This window comes from Schistocerca nitens, chromosome 7, assembly GCF_023898315.1.
Source record: "Schistocerca nitens isolate TAMUIC-IGC-003100 chromosome 7, iqSchNite1.1, whole genome shotgun sequence".
Lineage (NCBI taxonomy): Eukaryota > Metazoa > Arthropoda > Insecta > Orthoptera > Acrididae > Schistocerca > Schistocerca nitens.
The window spans coordinates 285,956,967-285,972,285 of NC_064620.1; the positions used below are offsets into that span (position 1 = coordinate 285,956,967).

General features: G+C 44.7%; 1 protein-coding gene across 1 annotated transcript in view; it reads right to left on the reverse strand.

The window, feature by feature from the left end:
* Positions 1-12,625, reverse strand: part of LOC126195579 (uncharacterized) — a 67,073-nt gene extending 54,448 nt beyond the window's left edge. Inside the window, exon 1 of the mRNA XM_049934204.1 lies at positions 11,305-12,625. Within this exon, the coding sequence (XP_049790161.1) occupies positions 11,305-12,625 (1,321 nt within the window). The remainder of the gene's footprint in view (positions 1-11,304) is intronic.
* Positions 12,626-15,319: the final 2,694 nt, after the last annotated feature.

The window sequence follows — 15,319 nt, forward strand, 5'->3', positions numbered from 1 at the left end:
AAAGGATTGTCTGTGGCATATCCAGATATGTGGGATTCTTCATGATTGTGCCGAATTACTTCATGTGGATCACAGCCTTTTACCCAGTAGTTGAAACTGTCTGTATCCATATAAAGTAACTTGAGGTCGGCGAATTTTGGCTTCACAGGCTCATAATGGAATCTATAAATGTGGAGGTTTGAGCTTGGAGAGGTCCAGAACACTCATACCGATATAGAGAGTCTTCGTGAACGGCACTGAAACCTTGGCCATATCCAGAGGGACTAGTCCTTCATTGAAGATTGAAATTTGGCCTGGCGATGTAATCTCTTGCGTCATAACGAGAACTCATCAATAAACTACCTGAATTTCGTGATATCATTTAACATTTTCCTGAAAACTGAATTCCACATTAATTTATAAATATCTGTTTCAAAGTCACAAGCCACGAGCGTCCTCTGTTTGGTGTTTACATTAGTGTAGTACTTCAATCAGCTACGTTGCCTGAACGAGATGCCAGGGGCTATTCTAGTAAGTTCCATCCCCAAACTGAGACATTGCTGGAGGCATCTGTAGTGTAGAATACATCAAGGCTTATTCCTCAGCATTGTCAACAGCTTCAAGAAGGAACCATTTAGCGGGACTAGGTGCTTTGGACACAGTGGCAAGTTGTTGAACACGTCGTGCGTATGGGTGGCATTTTCAAGTTATACTTCCAGAACAAATCCCACACCAGCATCCGCAGCCCCATCATGGATCTTGTCCTTCAGTCCAGCGACTTCCTCTTCAGACAGCCATTGGAGCCCTCGAAACAGTGCAGCTTGTTGCTTGGCATATATGTAGAGGTTTTTACATTCAAGTATAGGATGTAACTCAAATAGTCAGATGGTATGCACTCCTCCTCACTCATTCACACATTATTCACATTGGCATATCTGTACAAAAATCCCCCATGAATGAGAAGAGCAGTATTTCAACATTGGTCCCAGGTTCGAATGCTGCCTCGGGCATGGATGTGTGTGATGTCCTTAGGTTGGTTATGTTTAAGCAGTTCTAAGTTCTAGGGGACTGATGACCTCAGCAGTTAAGTCCCATAGTGCTCAGAGCCATTTGAACCATTTTTTTTCAACATTCGTCAACAGTTCAGTGCTGACGTGTGTTCTTAACATTGTGTCCCACTACAGCCCTGGTGCGGTGAAATAGAATGCACTCCGGCATTTCTCAATGATGTCTGTAAGCAATCGTATATTGGTGTTCATGTGTAATCTTGCATATTCTTCTAAATAAGAAATGCCAAACTCCTGCCAGCATTCACTACGTGCTCATACACCACATATGTTATGACAGTTCCTGCTTGTTTACAGGAGAATGTGCTAATGTGGGGAAATGTGGTGTCATGGTGTCTCTCCAGCGAATCCAGAAGTGGGGAGACTCCTTTAACTGTGATAAGCTAAAACTTTGCATCACTGGTATGTGCGGGCTCTGGTAATATGCACGTCCTCTGATACATTATCTCAGCAAATTTCTGAAGAGTCATGTGCATGAAACATAGTGAATCCTGGATGTGGAGCGACATTTTTGGCGCGACTAGCTTGAAAAATGAAATGTACTTTTCAACAGCGTCAGGAATGACGCTGACGTTATCAGTTTTCTAGCAAAAATCACCAAAGTGCTCAACAAGAAAGTGAGCATCACACCCACTCAAATTGTCAACGAAGACTGGTATGTGTCATGGCAGTTGGTAGCTCAAGTTGCAAGTGTTGTGAGCTATGCCGCAGAAGTTCTCTGATAGATGACAATGATCTCTAGATGGAGTTTCTGCTTTTCTGTCCAACAGCAGCTCTACGGTATTGTCTTGCTGGTGCAGTAGAACGTTAATCTCACTACGTTCTGTTACTTTTATTGCGGAAGTGGTGCACAGTGTGTTGACTACCACGTTCTGATTAACATCTGATACTTACATAAGGCATCAATGGCTTCTGCGTTAGTGTGCACCTGCAAAAGGCTCGTCACTAAAATATATATGGTATTCTTTGAAAAGAACCCACAGCATTTTATGATGCATTGGTAGTACTCAGGAATATTGATCACGACGCGCAGCAAGTCTCCAAGTGTTGGAAAATCATTCTTCTCTTTCTTCACTGGACTGTAATACTATATTTAAGAGCACCAGCGGAAGCAGTATAAGAAACTGTTGCCTACGCATGGCCACTAGTAGTGATGTTCTGCCGAAAACCACGTGACTAGAAATAGTCATACTCGTGTCCTATTGAAATAAACAATATAATGTGTTTTTCGACCCAAAATACGAATCGTTTTCGTGCGAGAATTCATTCCAACCTGAGACTTATTGACTAGTGGCAACATCGTCAACGCCGTGTCTGCCATTGAAACCTCAACTCTTTTACCAAGAAACAGTATCTCGAAAGAAACGTCACTGACTGTTCGAGCCAGGAACCAGTACATTTGGAAATGCCTACCTAGGATAAAAAGTTATTAAAGTTTCAGAATGTTTGTCACCGAGACGGTGTCCCTTCGTCCTATACGCCGAATTCGAGAACCTCCTAGTTCCTGTCACACGTTGTGAAGGCGACCCCACTGCCTCCCATACTACCTTCACAGAAAGACACGTACCACATGTGCCATTCTACCGAGTTCTATACTTGTATGACTCCAGTTACAACAAATTATAATCATTTATTCGGTATAATACTACTAGATATTTGCTCTATGATCTCTCTGCTCTCGAAAAACACATATGTAAAGTTGATGGGCTTTATGGAAGCAACATTCCCATGACTGACTCGCAGGAGAATGATGCTTCGTATGAGCAGGCAATTGATTGTCATAATTGTGGACTCCCTTTGGATAGAAAAGCAGAACCTTCGTGTAGAGACCGATGTCATGTAATGGGAAAGTTATGCAACGCAGTTCACAGCACACACAACTTGAAGCACCAGCCGTCATAACACGTTACGAACAACTTAAATTGGAAGGAACGCATAGAAAATGTTGTAGGGATGGCTAACCAAAGACTGCGTTTTATTGGCAGGACACTTAGAAAATGTATCATATCTACTACGAAGACTGCCTCACTACATTTGTCCGTCCTCTTTTAGAATACTGCTGAGCGGTCTGAGACCCTTACAAGATAGGATTGGCGGATTACATCGAAAAAGTTCAAAGAAGGGAAGCACGTTCTGTATTATCGCGAAATAGGGGAGAGAGAGTCACTGAAATGATGCAGGATTTGGAGAGGACATCATTAAAACAAAGGCGTTTTTCGTTGCGGTGAAATCTTCTCACGAAATTCCAATCACCAACTTTCTCCTTCGAATGCGAAAATATCTTTTTGACACGGACCTACATAGGGAGCAACGATTACCATGACAAGGGAAATCAGAGCTTGTACGGAAAGATATAGGTGTTCGTTCTTTCCGTGCGCTATACGAGATTCGAATAATAGAGAATTGTGAAGGTGGTTCGATGAACCATCTGTCAGGCACTTAAAAGTGATTTTCAGAGTATCCATGTAGATGTACCAGTCTTCTTTCGCAATTGAGCAGGCATGATGCTCACTCATTTGTTAAGCACTTGTATGATTTCTGCTTGAAAGATGATAATGTCAGTGCCAATCCCTCTGCTTTTGAAAAGTACATTTCTTTCTGCAAACGAATCACGCCAAAAAATATCGCCCCACATCCAGGATTCACTATGTTTCACGCACATGATTCATCAGAAATTTACTGAGAGTAAATCAGGAGGACATGCATATTACCAGAGCCCGCATATCTCAATGATGCAAGCCGCGTGGGATTAGTCGAGCGGTCTAGGGCGCTGCAGTCACGGAGTGTGCGGCTGGTCCCGGCGGAGGTTCGAATCCTCCCTCGGGCATGGGTGTGTGTGTTTGTCCTTAAGATAATTTAGGTTAAGTAGTGTGTAAGCTTAGGGACTGATGACCTTAGCAGTTAAGTCCCATAAGATTTCACACACATTTGAACATTTTTTCAATGATGCAAAGTTTCAGCTTATCACGAAGAGGGGTCTGTCCACACCTGGCTTCGAGACTTCACTAAACCACGTTGCTCAACACTACCACATTCTCCTGTAAACTAACAGAAACTGCCATAACAGTGGAGTATGAGCACACTATGAATATCTGCCAGGAATTTGGCACCCCTATCGTAGAATAATATGCAAGACTATACATGAACACCAATATACCATTGCTCACCGACATCTTTGAGAAATTCCAGAGTGTATGAGCATATGCCTGGACACACACTCTCTAGATCCCTCCTTCTGTTTCACTGCACCAGGACTTTCGTGGGAGCAGGTGTTAAGAACACATGTCATCATTGAACTGTTGACAAAGGTTGAAATACTGCTCTTCTCCAAATGCGGGATTCACAGGGAACTTGTCAGTGCACGCACAGGTATGCTTAGGCGAATAACCTGCGAATTAGCGGGGTGGAATACATACCATCTGAGGATTTGAGTTACATCCTTTAAATAGACGTAAAAACCTCTATGCATACGCCATGCAACAAGCTGCACTGTTTCGAGTGTCCCGATGGCTGTCTGAAGAGGAAATCGACGGACTGACGGACGAGACCCATGATGTGACTGTGGATGCTGGTGTAAGCTATGTTATGGAAACAGAACTTGAAAATGTCAGCCATACACATGCCGTGCACAACGACTTGCCACTGTGTCCAGAGCTCCTAGTCTCGCTAAATAGTTCCATCCTGAAGCTATTGACAATGCTGAGGAATAACCCTTGATATACACGCTAAAGATGCCTCCAGCAATGTCACAGGTGAGGATGGGACTTAATAGTATCACCAATGGCATTTCCTTCGAGCAGCATTGCTTGCAAGCAAGTTACCATCTTTAATGAAGGACTAGTCGCTGTGGTTATGGACAAGGTTCCATTGCAGTTCAAAAAGGCTTTCTACATCGTTATGTGTGCTTCAGGACATCTCCAAACTCAAAACTCCACGTTTATAGATTCCACTATGAGTTTGTGAAGCCAAAATTCGCCGATCACAAGTTACTTTATATGGATACCGACAGTTTCATCTGCTGGGCAAAAGGCTGTGATCCACATGAAGTAATTAGGTACAAACATGAAGAATCCCGCATATCTGGATATGCCACAGACAATCCTTTAGGAATTACACCACAACGCAAGAAGTTTATTGGCCTGATGAAAGACAAGCCAATTGGTTTGCAGGTTGTGGAGTTTGTGGGGCTCAGGTCGAAAATATATGCATACCATATAGATGAAATAGCCACCCTCAGACAGGTTACAAGTGTGCATCATGTGGCCTCAAAGGCTCTTACGATCAAGGATTACAAGATGTGCCTGCTCGAGGGTGTTGGCACTGCTCCACATATGGTCTTCCAGGTAGTCTTTTGATTACCAGGCCTCGAGGTACATAGTGCACTGCAGTTGCAAGTGGCACTGTGCCATCATGATGATAAATGGTTAACCTATGGTGATATGATCGAGACCCTCACACTATTTGTTGATTGGTGGGTTATGTGATTGTTCATTTATTTATCTGTAAATAGGAGATCTGTGTGTGTAATAGTTGGATGAATCGCATGTCATAGACATATGTGTAGGTGTGTATGCATGCCTGATTGCACACTGTGTCTGCATATATTTTGCATGCATACTGTGTGTGTGTATGCATGTAAGTGTTGTATATAGTTTGTGTGTGTGTGTGTGTGTGTGTGTGTGTGTGTGTGTGTGTGTGTGTGTGTTTGTGTTTGTTTGTGTTGGTGTGTGGGGGGGGGGGGGGCGGGCGGGGAGGGGGTGGGGTGGGTGGGTGGGTGGGTGTGTGGTTGTGTGCGTGGGTGGGAGGGAGGTGGGTGGGTGGATGTGTGGTTGGTTTGGTCTGTTGGTGGGTGGGCAGGTTGCTCTCTGTGTGGTGTGTGTGTGTACGTGGTTTCTATTCACCTGCTAGTTCTAGCCCTCGTTTTCCATACATATCGGATGTAGAAAGAGATCAGAAAAAAATGTAAATTCTGTATATAGGATCATCAGAAAGAAAAGAACTGAGATATAGAAACTGTGTAAAGGTGTAAGAAATACGACACAAGCAAACTAATATCGTGTCGGACCTCCTTTTGTGTGGCATAGTGCAGCAAGTCGACGTGGCATGGACTCAACAGGTCGTTGAAAGTCCCCTGCAGAAACGTTGAGCCAAGCTACCTCTGTAGCCATCCATAATTGTGAACGTTTTGCTAGTGCAGGATTTTGTGTGCGAACTGAACTCTCGAGTATTTCCCATAAATGTTCGATGGGATTCATGTCGGACGATGTGGATGACCAACTCATTCGCTCTAATCGTCCAGAATGTTCTTCAAACCAATCTCAAACAATTATGGCCCAGTAACATGGGTCATTGTCATTCATAAAAATTCCATCATTGTTTGGAAACATGACGTCCATGAACAGTGCAATTGGTCTCCAGGTAGCCGAACATAACCGTTTGCAGTCAATGATGGGTTCAATTCGACCAGAGGACCCAGTACATTCCATGTAAGCAAAGCGTTCACCACTATGGAACAACCATCAGCTTGCACAGTGCCTTGTTGACAACTTGGCTTCACGACTTCGTGGGGTCTACGCCGCACTCGAACGCTACCATCAGCTTCTACTAATTGAAATCGGGACTCATACGACCAGGCCAAAGTTTTCCAGTCGTTTAGCATCCAGCCGATATGGTCACGAACCTAGAAGAGGCACTGCAGGCGGTGTTGCGTTGTTGGATAAGCCACTGGCGTCTGCTGTCTGCTGCCATAACCCGTTAATGCCAAATTTTGCCGCACTGTCCTAACGGATACGTTCACCGCACGTCCCACATTGATTTCTGCAGTTATTTTATGCACTGTTGCTTGTCTGTTCGCACTGACAAATCTACACAAACTCCGCTGCTCCCCGTCGTTAAGTGAAGGCCGTCAGCATCCGTGTTTCCATGATGAGAGGTAATGCCTAAAATGTAGTATTCTCGGCACACCCCTGACATTGGGGGTCTTGGAATATTGAATTTCTTATTGATTTCAAATAGGTGATGCCTTCTGTATCTAGCTCCAGCCACCATTTCATGTTCAAAGTCTGTTAATTCCCTTTATGCTGCAATAATGACGCTGTACCCTCAGGGTTTCTTCCCATTCCATTCCATGTGCAGTAATTATTTTGATCTTATCCTCATGATCCCTATGTGAGCGATATGTAGGAGGTTGTAGTAGATTCCTAGAGTTGTCATTTAAAGCCGGTTCTTGGAACTTTGTTGGTAGGCTTTCTCGGGATAGTTTACATCTATCTTCAAGTGCCTTCCAGTTCAGTTCCTCAAACAAACTTGTGACCCTCGTGCATACGTTCAATATTTCCTGTTAGTCTTATTTGGTATTGGTCCCACACATTTGAGCAGTATTCTAGAAATGTTCACATGAGTGATTTGTGAGCAATCTCCTTTGTAGACTGATTGTACTTCCCCCATAATCTACAAATAAATCGAAGTCTACCTCCTGCTTTACCCACGACTGAATCTAAGTGATCATTCCATTTCATGTCCCTACAAAGTATTATACCTACGTATTTGCACGAGTTGGCCGATTCCAACAGTGACTAATTGGTGTTATAGTCAAAGGATACTACGTTCTTTTTTTCATCTTGTGAAGTGCAACAATTTACATTTCTGAACATGTAAAGTAAGTTGCCAATCTTTGCACCACTTTGAAATCTTATCGAGATCTGACTGAATATTTATGCAGCTTCTCTAAGACAGTACTTAATCACAGATAACTGTATCATCTGCAAAAGTCTGAGGTTACTATTACTACTGTCCATAAGGTCATTAATATACAACATGGACAGCAAGAGTCCCAAAACACTTCCCTGGGGCACCCATCAATCAAAGAAATCAGCAACAGCTTGCACTGTATGTGCTTGAGCATTGTGCTGCAAAATGATGGTCGGGTCCTGCAGAAAGTGCCATAATTTCTGTCTCTAAGCTGGTCGTACGTTGTGTTCCAAAAATGAATAGCATACAGACAGAAGTGATGACACATTCTGCAGGACCTGACCATCATTTTGCAGCACAATTCTCAAGCACATGTTTGACTGAGGGGGCTGCTAAGTGCTATACCAACTACTGCACACCCCTGACTTAAGCCCTCGTAAGTTGAACTCGATTTCTAAACTGAAGGAAACACTTCACGGCATCCGATTCAGAACTGCTACAAATTCGTCAGGCAATAAACCGCGCCGCTCGAACTATCAACACAACTGGCACTGCTAAGAGTATCTTACGACTTCCATATTGCTGGCAACGTGTTATACACTATGCTGGTGACTACTGTGAAGGTCAGTAAAACTTTAAAACACGTATCTATTTTGTACGATCTGTAAATAAATAGTTGCCACTATTATAGTTCCAACCCTCGTATATCTTTCCGATTTTTTTAGCTGTCCTTTGTATTTTGGTAATCACTGCTGCCACAAACATGCTATGGTCACTGATACCAGTTTCGAAGTGAACATCCTGAAAGAGGTCAGGTCTATTTGTTGCCATTAGATGCAATATGTTTTCATTATGAGACAGGTTCCTATCTATGTTATACATAGCTCCAGAGAAAGCATTTAGTAATGTTTCACAGGATGTCTCATCATCAGTAGGGGAAAGAGGAGAGCGTCACCCAAAACGTGCGGGTTGCCTACCTTTAAGGGGCAGTGACATCAGCTGACGATGCGAGTACCGTTATCCAAGATGGCGGCCGTGATGTCAGCTGATGACACGATTGACGTCATTCAAGATGGCGGCTGTGACGTCGCTGATGACGCGATTTACGTCATTCAAGATGGCGGCCGTGACGTCAGCTGATGATGCGAGTACCGTTATCCAAGATGGCGGCTTTTGGTGGGAAGTTTGAATTTTGGAGGGAAGATAGGTCTGTTGGTCTACCTCTACTAACGTAAGAAAATGGTGGGAAAGAAAGGGCACTTGAGTTACCTCCACTAACCTAAGTAAATGACTGAAAGGAAAGGGCATTTGGGCTACCTCCAATAACCTAAGTCACCCGACCGCCACCTCTTCCTATGAACTGGAGGAGAAAAGGACTCAGCCTGTGCTGGACGAATGTGTTTATTTAAACAATTTGAGGCAGTACAGCCATCAAGTGTGTTCACCACGAGGTCCAGAGTCCAACTGATCTAGTACATAGTGCTGCCACCAGAGGGCATTGTCATCCCTCCTGTGATATAACCCAAGATGACGGCCTAGAGAGGAAAATGGCGGGAAAATGACTCATCTTGCACTAGGCTGCTGGAGAGAGGAAGGAGTGTACTTTATTTGTTTTGGAACAATTTATTTAGGGATGGATTTGAGATAGCATATTTATTCGTCGTCGTCGGCTGATACTCGTATCCAAGTTTTCATTTCTCTCCTGAGATTTCCTTTGTCACGGTTCAGGCATGGAAGTGTTGTTGATGGCTTAGCAATGCAATCCTAGCATGGAACAGGCGGCCACAGACATTACAGCTGATGGAAGGTGGAGGATGTGGCTGAGCCTGGAGGAGTTTACATCTCTGGCGTTTGTCATTCTCCATTCTTCGACGTTCCAGCTCAAAGTTTTGAAGAGCATTTGAGGTAACTGAGCGCCAGTGACATCGGTCTTCTGCTATTGTGGACCAGTTACTCGGATCGATGTTCACGTTTTTCAGATTTTTCAGTACTGATCCTTATAACGTTTGAGAGGGGCACATCATGGCCTTTTACCTGTGCTCACTTCGCTGTACAGCATTTGGTGTGGAAGTCTGTCATTTTTCATCCGCTGGACATATCCGACCCATCTCAGTTGATGCCCAATGATAAGAGCTTCCATGCTATACATTTTTGCTTTCTCAAGAACAGCCGTGTTGGATATGAAGTCATCCAATTTCAGGTTCATGATATATCTTAGCTTCTGTTGGTTGAAGCGTTCTAGTTTCTTCAGATCACAGCGATGTAATGTCCAGGTTTTGCAACCATATGACTACATCTTTGTACACCATCAGTTTGGTGTACAGTGTTAGGTCTTTATTCAGGAAGACACGCTTTGTAAGATGTCCAAATGCTACATGGGCAGCACGTAATCTATTCTCCACATCTTTTCTAGATGGGCAGTTAGATGACAGTCTGCTTCCTAGGTAGAGGAAATGGTCCACTTGTTCCAAGGGTGTATCATAAATGGATATGCTGAAGTCAGGAACGGAGGAGCCAGGAGTTGGCTGCGCCATCACCTTCGTCTTTGGAATATTGATGGAGAGACCAAATCGTTCGTATGCCCTGCTGAAGGAATCAACTGACAGCTGCAACTCTGCAGGTGAATGAGCTGGAGAAGCACTGTCATCAGCATACTGCAGCTCTGTCACACGAGTGGTACTTGTGAACCTTTTTGAATGGAGTCTGGACTGGTTGAATAATCCTCCATCAAACCTGTACTTTAGCTCTATTCTTGCATTGTTTACGGATGTCTCGCAAAGGATAGCTGCCGGATACAATGCAAATAATGTTGGTGCAAGAACGCATCATTGTTTAAGCCCACTTGTTATTGGGAATTCACCAATCGTTTCATTCTGGCAGAGGACCTGTCTAGTCATATCATGGTGGAGAGCTTCAGTCAAGTCAACAAAATGTTCAGGGAAGCCGAAGCGTTTTAAGACCATCCACATGGCTTCTCTGGGAACTGTATCAAAGGCCTTTTCTAGATCGTAGAAAACAAGTAGTAAAGGCTTTTGCTGTTCTCTGCACTTCTCCTGTAGTTGTCGTGCACAGAAAAGCATGTGAATTGTCCCTCTTGAAGGTCGAAACCCATATTGAGACTCAGGTAGTATAGTCTCTGAAAGTGTCTGGAGGCGATTTAAAAGGATTCTTGCAAAAATTTTGCCAGTGACAGAGAGTAGAGATATTCCCCGGTAGTTACCACAGACGCTTCTGTCGCCCTTCTTGAAGATGGTGACAATTGTGGAGTTCTTCAAGTCAGCTGGTACCTTGCGGGTTTCACACATTAATAGAATGAGTGAGAAGAGTCTAGTTTTTAGAGGCAAGCCGCCACCCTCAATAAGCTCCATCGGGATGCTGTCAGGTCCAGGAGCCTTCCCAGGTTTCACACTCTTGAGTGCCTTGCAAAATTTTTAAAAAGTTGGAGGATCAGCCATCCAGGGTTTTGGAGGGTGCTGTGGGACATTTTTGAGAAAATTTCCAGCGGCAGTAGAAGGGCGGTTGAACAGTGAGCTGAAGTGCTCTTTCCAACGATTTAAAATGTCCTGACTTTCAGTAAGAATGGTGGAGTTGTCAGCAGCTTTCAGTGTTTCAGATGAGTAGCGGGTAGGTCCACAAAGCTCTTTAATACCAGCGTAGAAGCCACGCAGGTTCCTTGCATTGGAAAGATTTTGGAGTTCTGTGGCTTTCTGTTGCCACCATTTGTTCTTGATTACTCGTATTTGACTTTGACATTTTTGCTTGAGTTCTTGAAAGTGTGCTTTCTTTTCTGTGCAGGACGGATCTTGAGCAAGGGCTAGGTAAGCATCTTGCTTTGCATTGATGATGGCTTGGATTTCTCCATGGTTGTCATCAAACCAGTCACTTCTTTTCCGTGCACTAAAACCAACAACATTCTCAGCAGTTTCTTTGATGATGTTCTTTAATGTGGTCCATTCTTGTTCGACATCATCTGTGATTGCTGGAGCTTTGTTAAGTTGTTCAGTCAGTATGTCTTGGAAGTGTGAGCGAACGTTTTTGTTGTTCAGGTTGCTTATGTTGAATTTTCTGCGTGGTGGGTTTGAAAAGTGGGATCGTGGCTTGCGATACTTTGGTACTCTCAAACGGCTGACTAAAAGTCTATGGTCAGTCCAGCACTCATCGATGTTTAGTGCTGCTTTTGTGATGAGAATGTCTTTCTTGTCACGCTGTCGCGTAATAACGTAGTCTATAAGATGCCAATGTTTGGAGCGTGGGTGCATCCATGTGGTCTTATAGCGGTTACGCAAACGGAATTGGGTATTGGAGATGAAAAGCTCGTGCTCAGCACATAGACCAAGAAGTAACAACCCATTTGCATTGCAGTTTCCCACACCTTGTTTACCCATGACGTCTCTCCAAAAACGGTTGTCCCTTCCCACTCTGGCATTGAAATCACCAAGTAAAATTAATTTATCTTGAATGGGTATTTTAGAGAGAGTACTGTTCAGTTGGTGGTAGAACTGATTCTTTGTGTCTTCATCACTGTCTAAAGTAGGAGGATATGCAGAGACGAAGGTGATGAAACTGTCTGAATCAATGGGTACTTTAAGAGTCATCAGTCTTTCATTAATTGAGACAGGTGTACGTCGAAGATCTTTCACTATTTTCGTTTTTACGGCAAATCCTGCACCATGGATGCGTGGTTCTCCTGCATCCTTTCCCTTCCAGAAGATGGTGTACCCTGAACGTACCTCACTAATGTGTCCCTCACCTGAGAGTCTTGTCTCACTCGAGGCAGCTATGTCTATATCTAGCCAGGCTAATTCTTGGGTGATAAGAGCGGTTCTTCTCTCTGGCCTGTAATTGTTCACGTCCAGGAGGGTCCTGACATTCCATGTCCCTATTGTCATAATCATTTAATTCTTCTTTTGTTTACGTCCGCAGTATAAGGAGTGACCTACTGGGTGCGGATTCCCAGCCCGGTTCAAGTGTGACTTCCGATGTTTAGCCCACATTTTCTAGGGCCTTCCCCATTCAGGGTGGGCAGCGGTCATCCTAAATAGCCCTGCCCAGTCGCAGATGCAGGACCGGGTTCCCGAGTAGTCACACGGGTTCTCAGGAAGGCGACCATCACACACCTGCCGCCAATGTGCTGGTCCAGACTAGTAGCTTCCAGCCTCACTCGGAGCCTGCTACCATCGTCCTTATCCCATCGCCATTGGTCTTTAGAGAAAATGACAGGAGAAATTGCCATTTGCGTGAATTTGTTTAAGGTGGATTACAGCTTGCGAGGAAGTGACCCACACACTATGATTCTGGAACAATTCATCAAGGCACATATGTATGTGACATGTGACTTCAGGTACCAGAACTGCAACGAACTGCCGCGAGCTCAATGATGGCTGAGCTGCGCCTTTACAGCCAGTTCGTCTGGCATGACCTCATCCGCCTCCACAATTGTTGAGAACCTGGGATATAAGATTCTTCTTCCGCTCGCTTCGCCATTGGGTCGAAGGGTAGATAATAGATACTAGAGAGGTAAGTGAAAGACACCCTTGAGCCTCGGAAACCTAATACCGTTGGGGTCGAAGAAACCAAGAGTTGGTCAAGGGAGGCCAGATAGGAAAGGAAACAGGAGAAGCCTGACACAAGTAAGTGGAAGTAATGCCAGGCTTAGCTAAGGGCCCGTGTGGTTGCCACCCACATACTCCCAAGATGGGAGCCCTCTGCGGGTAGCATATTTATTGCGCTGATACAAAACACTCACCCTGACCTGCTTGGGGTCACAATACGCAGTCTGCAGACCTGCAAACTGCTCGTAATTAAAGCAGTGCACTGATGTACAGGCACGCAAACAACTCATAAATTACCGAAGCAATGCATCTGGCTAGTTCAGCTTTCAGTCACTAGGATTGCTAGTGAGCCCACTCCCACTCAACCCCCCCCCCCTCTCCCAAGATGCTCAACACCCATTGTTTCATGCTGAGATCACATGATGGTGCGCCATCACATCTATATAAGGAGTTGCTTTCCAACAGTCTTCCCCACTCCTCTTTAGTTCGTCTCAGCATTCGATCGTGTGTGTGTGTGTGTGTGTGTGTGTGTGTGTGTGTGTGTGTGTGTGTGTGTCCTACACCATGAAGAGGAGTGGAAACGGTCTTGCTGACGTTTCTGATGAGGTAAACGCGTGCGCTCATTCGAGACCCAGCATAAGTTATGATTATCTTTTTTTGTGTGTGTGTGATCAATCTTCAGCACCAGGAATTGAAAGTTGTTTCAGTTCTTGTGCGTTCGTGTAGCGGAATTTTTATTTCTCTCTCCTACACTATATTTGCTAGTTTCGTTTCAGCATTCGGGCTAGAGATGTTGAGAAAAATAAAACCAAACTTTGCAGAGGAGATGAGAGAACAACAGCAGTCTTCCTCACTTCAAAACCGTGTGTCTTTATCTTGTAATATTCTGGTTCTGTGTGTATCCTACTTTAGAGTATATGTACAGACATCTGATGGAGATGGTGTTACCTTGCACAGTTATGCTTTAGAATGTGTTTGTTTAATGAAGTTCCTTTGCTAAATTCATGCACTTCATGTTACACAGATCTGCGTCCATCCTCCCCAGTGCCTGAGTGGGTACATGAAATGGCCGAGGAGCGAGGATACGCAATGCCAAACTGGATGCAAGACATCCCCCTGGACGCAGATGTTTATGAGGAGATGCAGTCCTGGTGGCAGGGTGAATTAGGTAATTACCATTATTATTATTGCTATCATATGAACAGGTGTTCTCTTCCTCATATCATGTGGATGTGGGTACTTATTGCTTCCATTCTATCTTTACAGAACCATCTTATCAGCACACGGTGCATGCTCCTGCGGAAGCGACAGGTCCCTGCTGGCACACGTCGCCAGCTAGCAACCCTTCGTCAGCTGCTCGGCAAAGGTTGCAGGCAGCTACAGGCGCCTCTGCAAGTGGTTGCAGGTAAGTGACGCTGGGACAAGTCCACAGAAACGAGCTAGCATCATCTGTTATGCTCCGCCTGCACCCAGCCCGGGTTGCTCTCACTAGGAGGAGGACAGAGTCGCCGCACAACCCTCACCACCACCGCCTGCAAACCAGATATGGCGCACCTGTAAGCGTGCCACGCCCTGATGTGTGACTTTGCAAACCCCGTCACCTATTCAGTCATCCACGGGGTGGACAACATCTAGTAGCAGTAGTACCGTTAATGATAGTGAATTCATGGCTAGTGGAAGCTCTCTAACCCATCATGTTGGCGATAGACCGGAGGAGGATAGTCGAGTTATGGGTGAATTAGAATACAAAGCGGCTGCTAAGGCTTTTGAGGGGCACATCTCTTTCAACAGGATTGAGAATCCGGCAGGAGGGTATCGTGATCCAGATATGTTTCTGGATGCTCGTCTCCCTATGGTTGAAAGAGAGCTCTGTAAAGTCCTGCGTAACTCAGACTATCACGCCATGAAGTGCAGTGCGGTTCTCTGCTGTAAACTGGCGCCCCCTCACCCCCAAAAGTTTGAAGGCTCTGTGGAGGAGAACAGCGTAGTGTACAGCGGAATAACCCGGGGAACAGCAATTGGTACCACGAG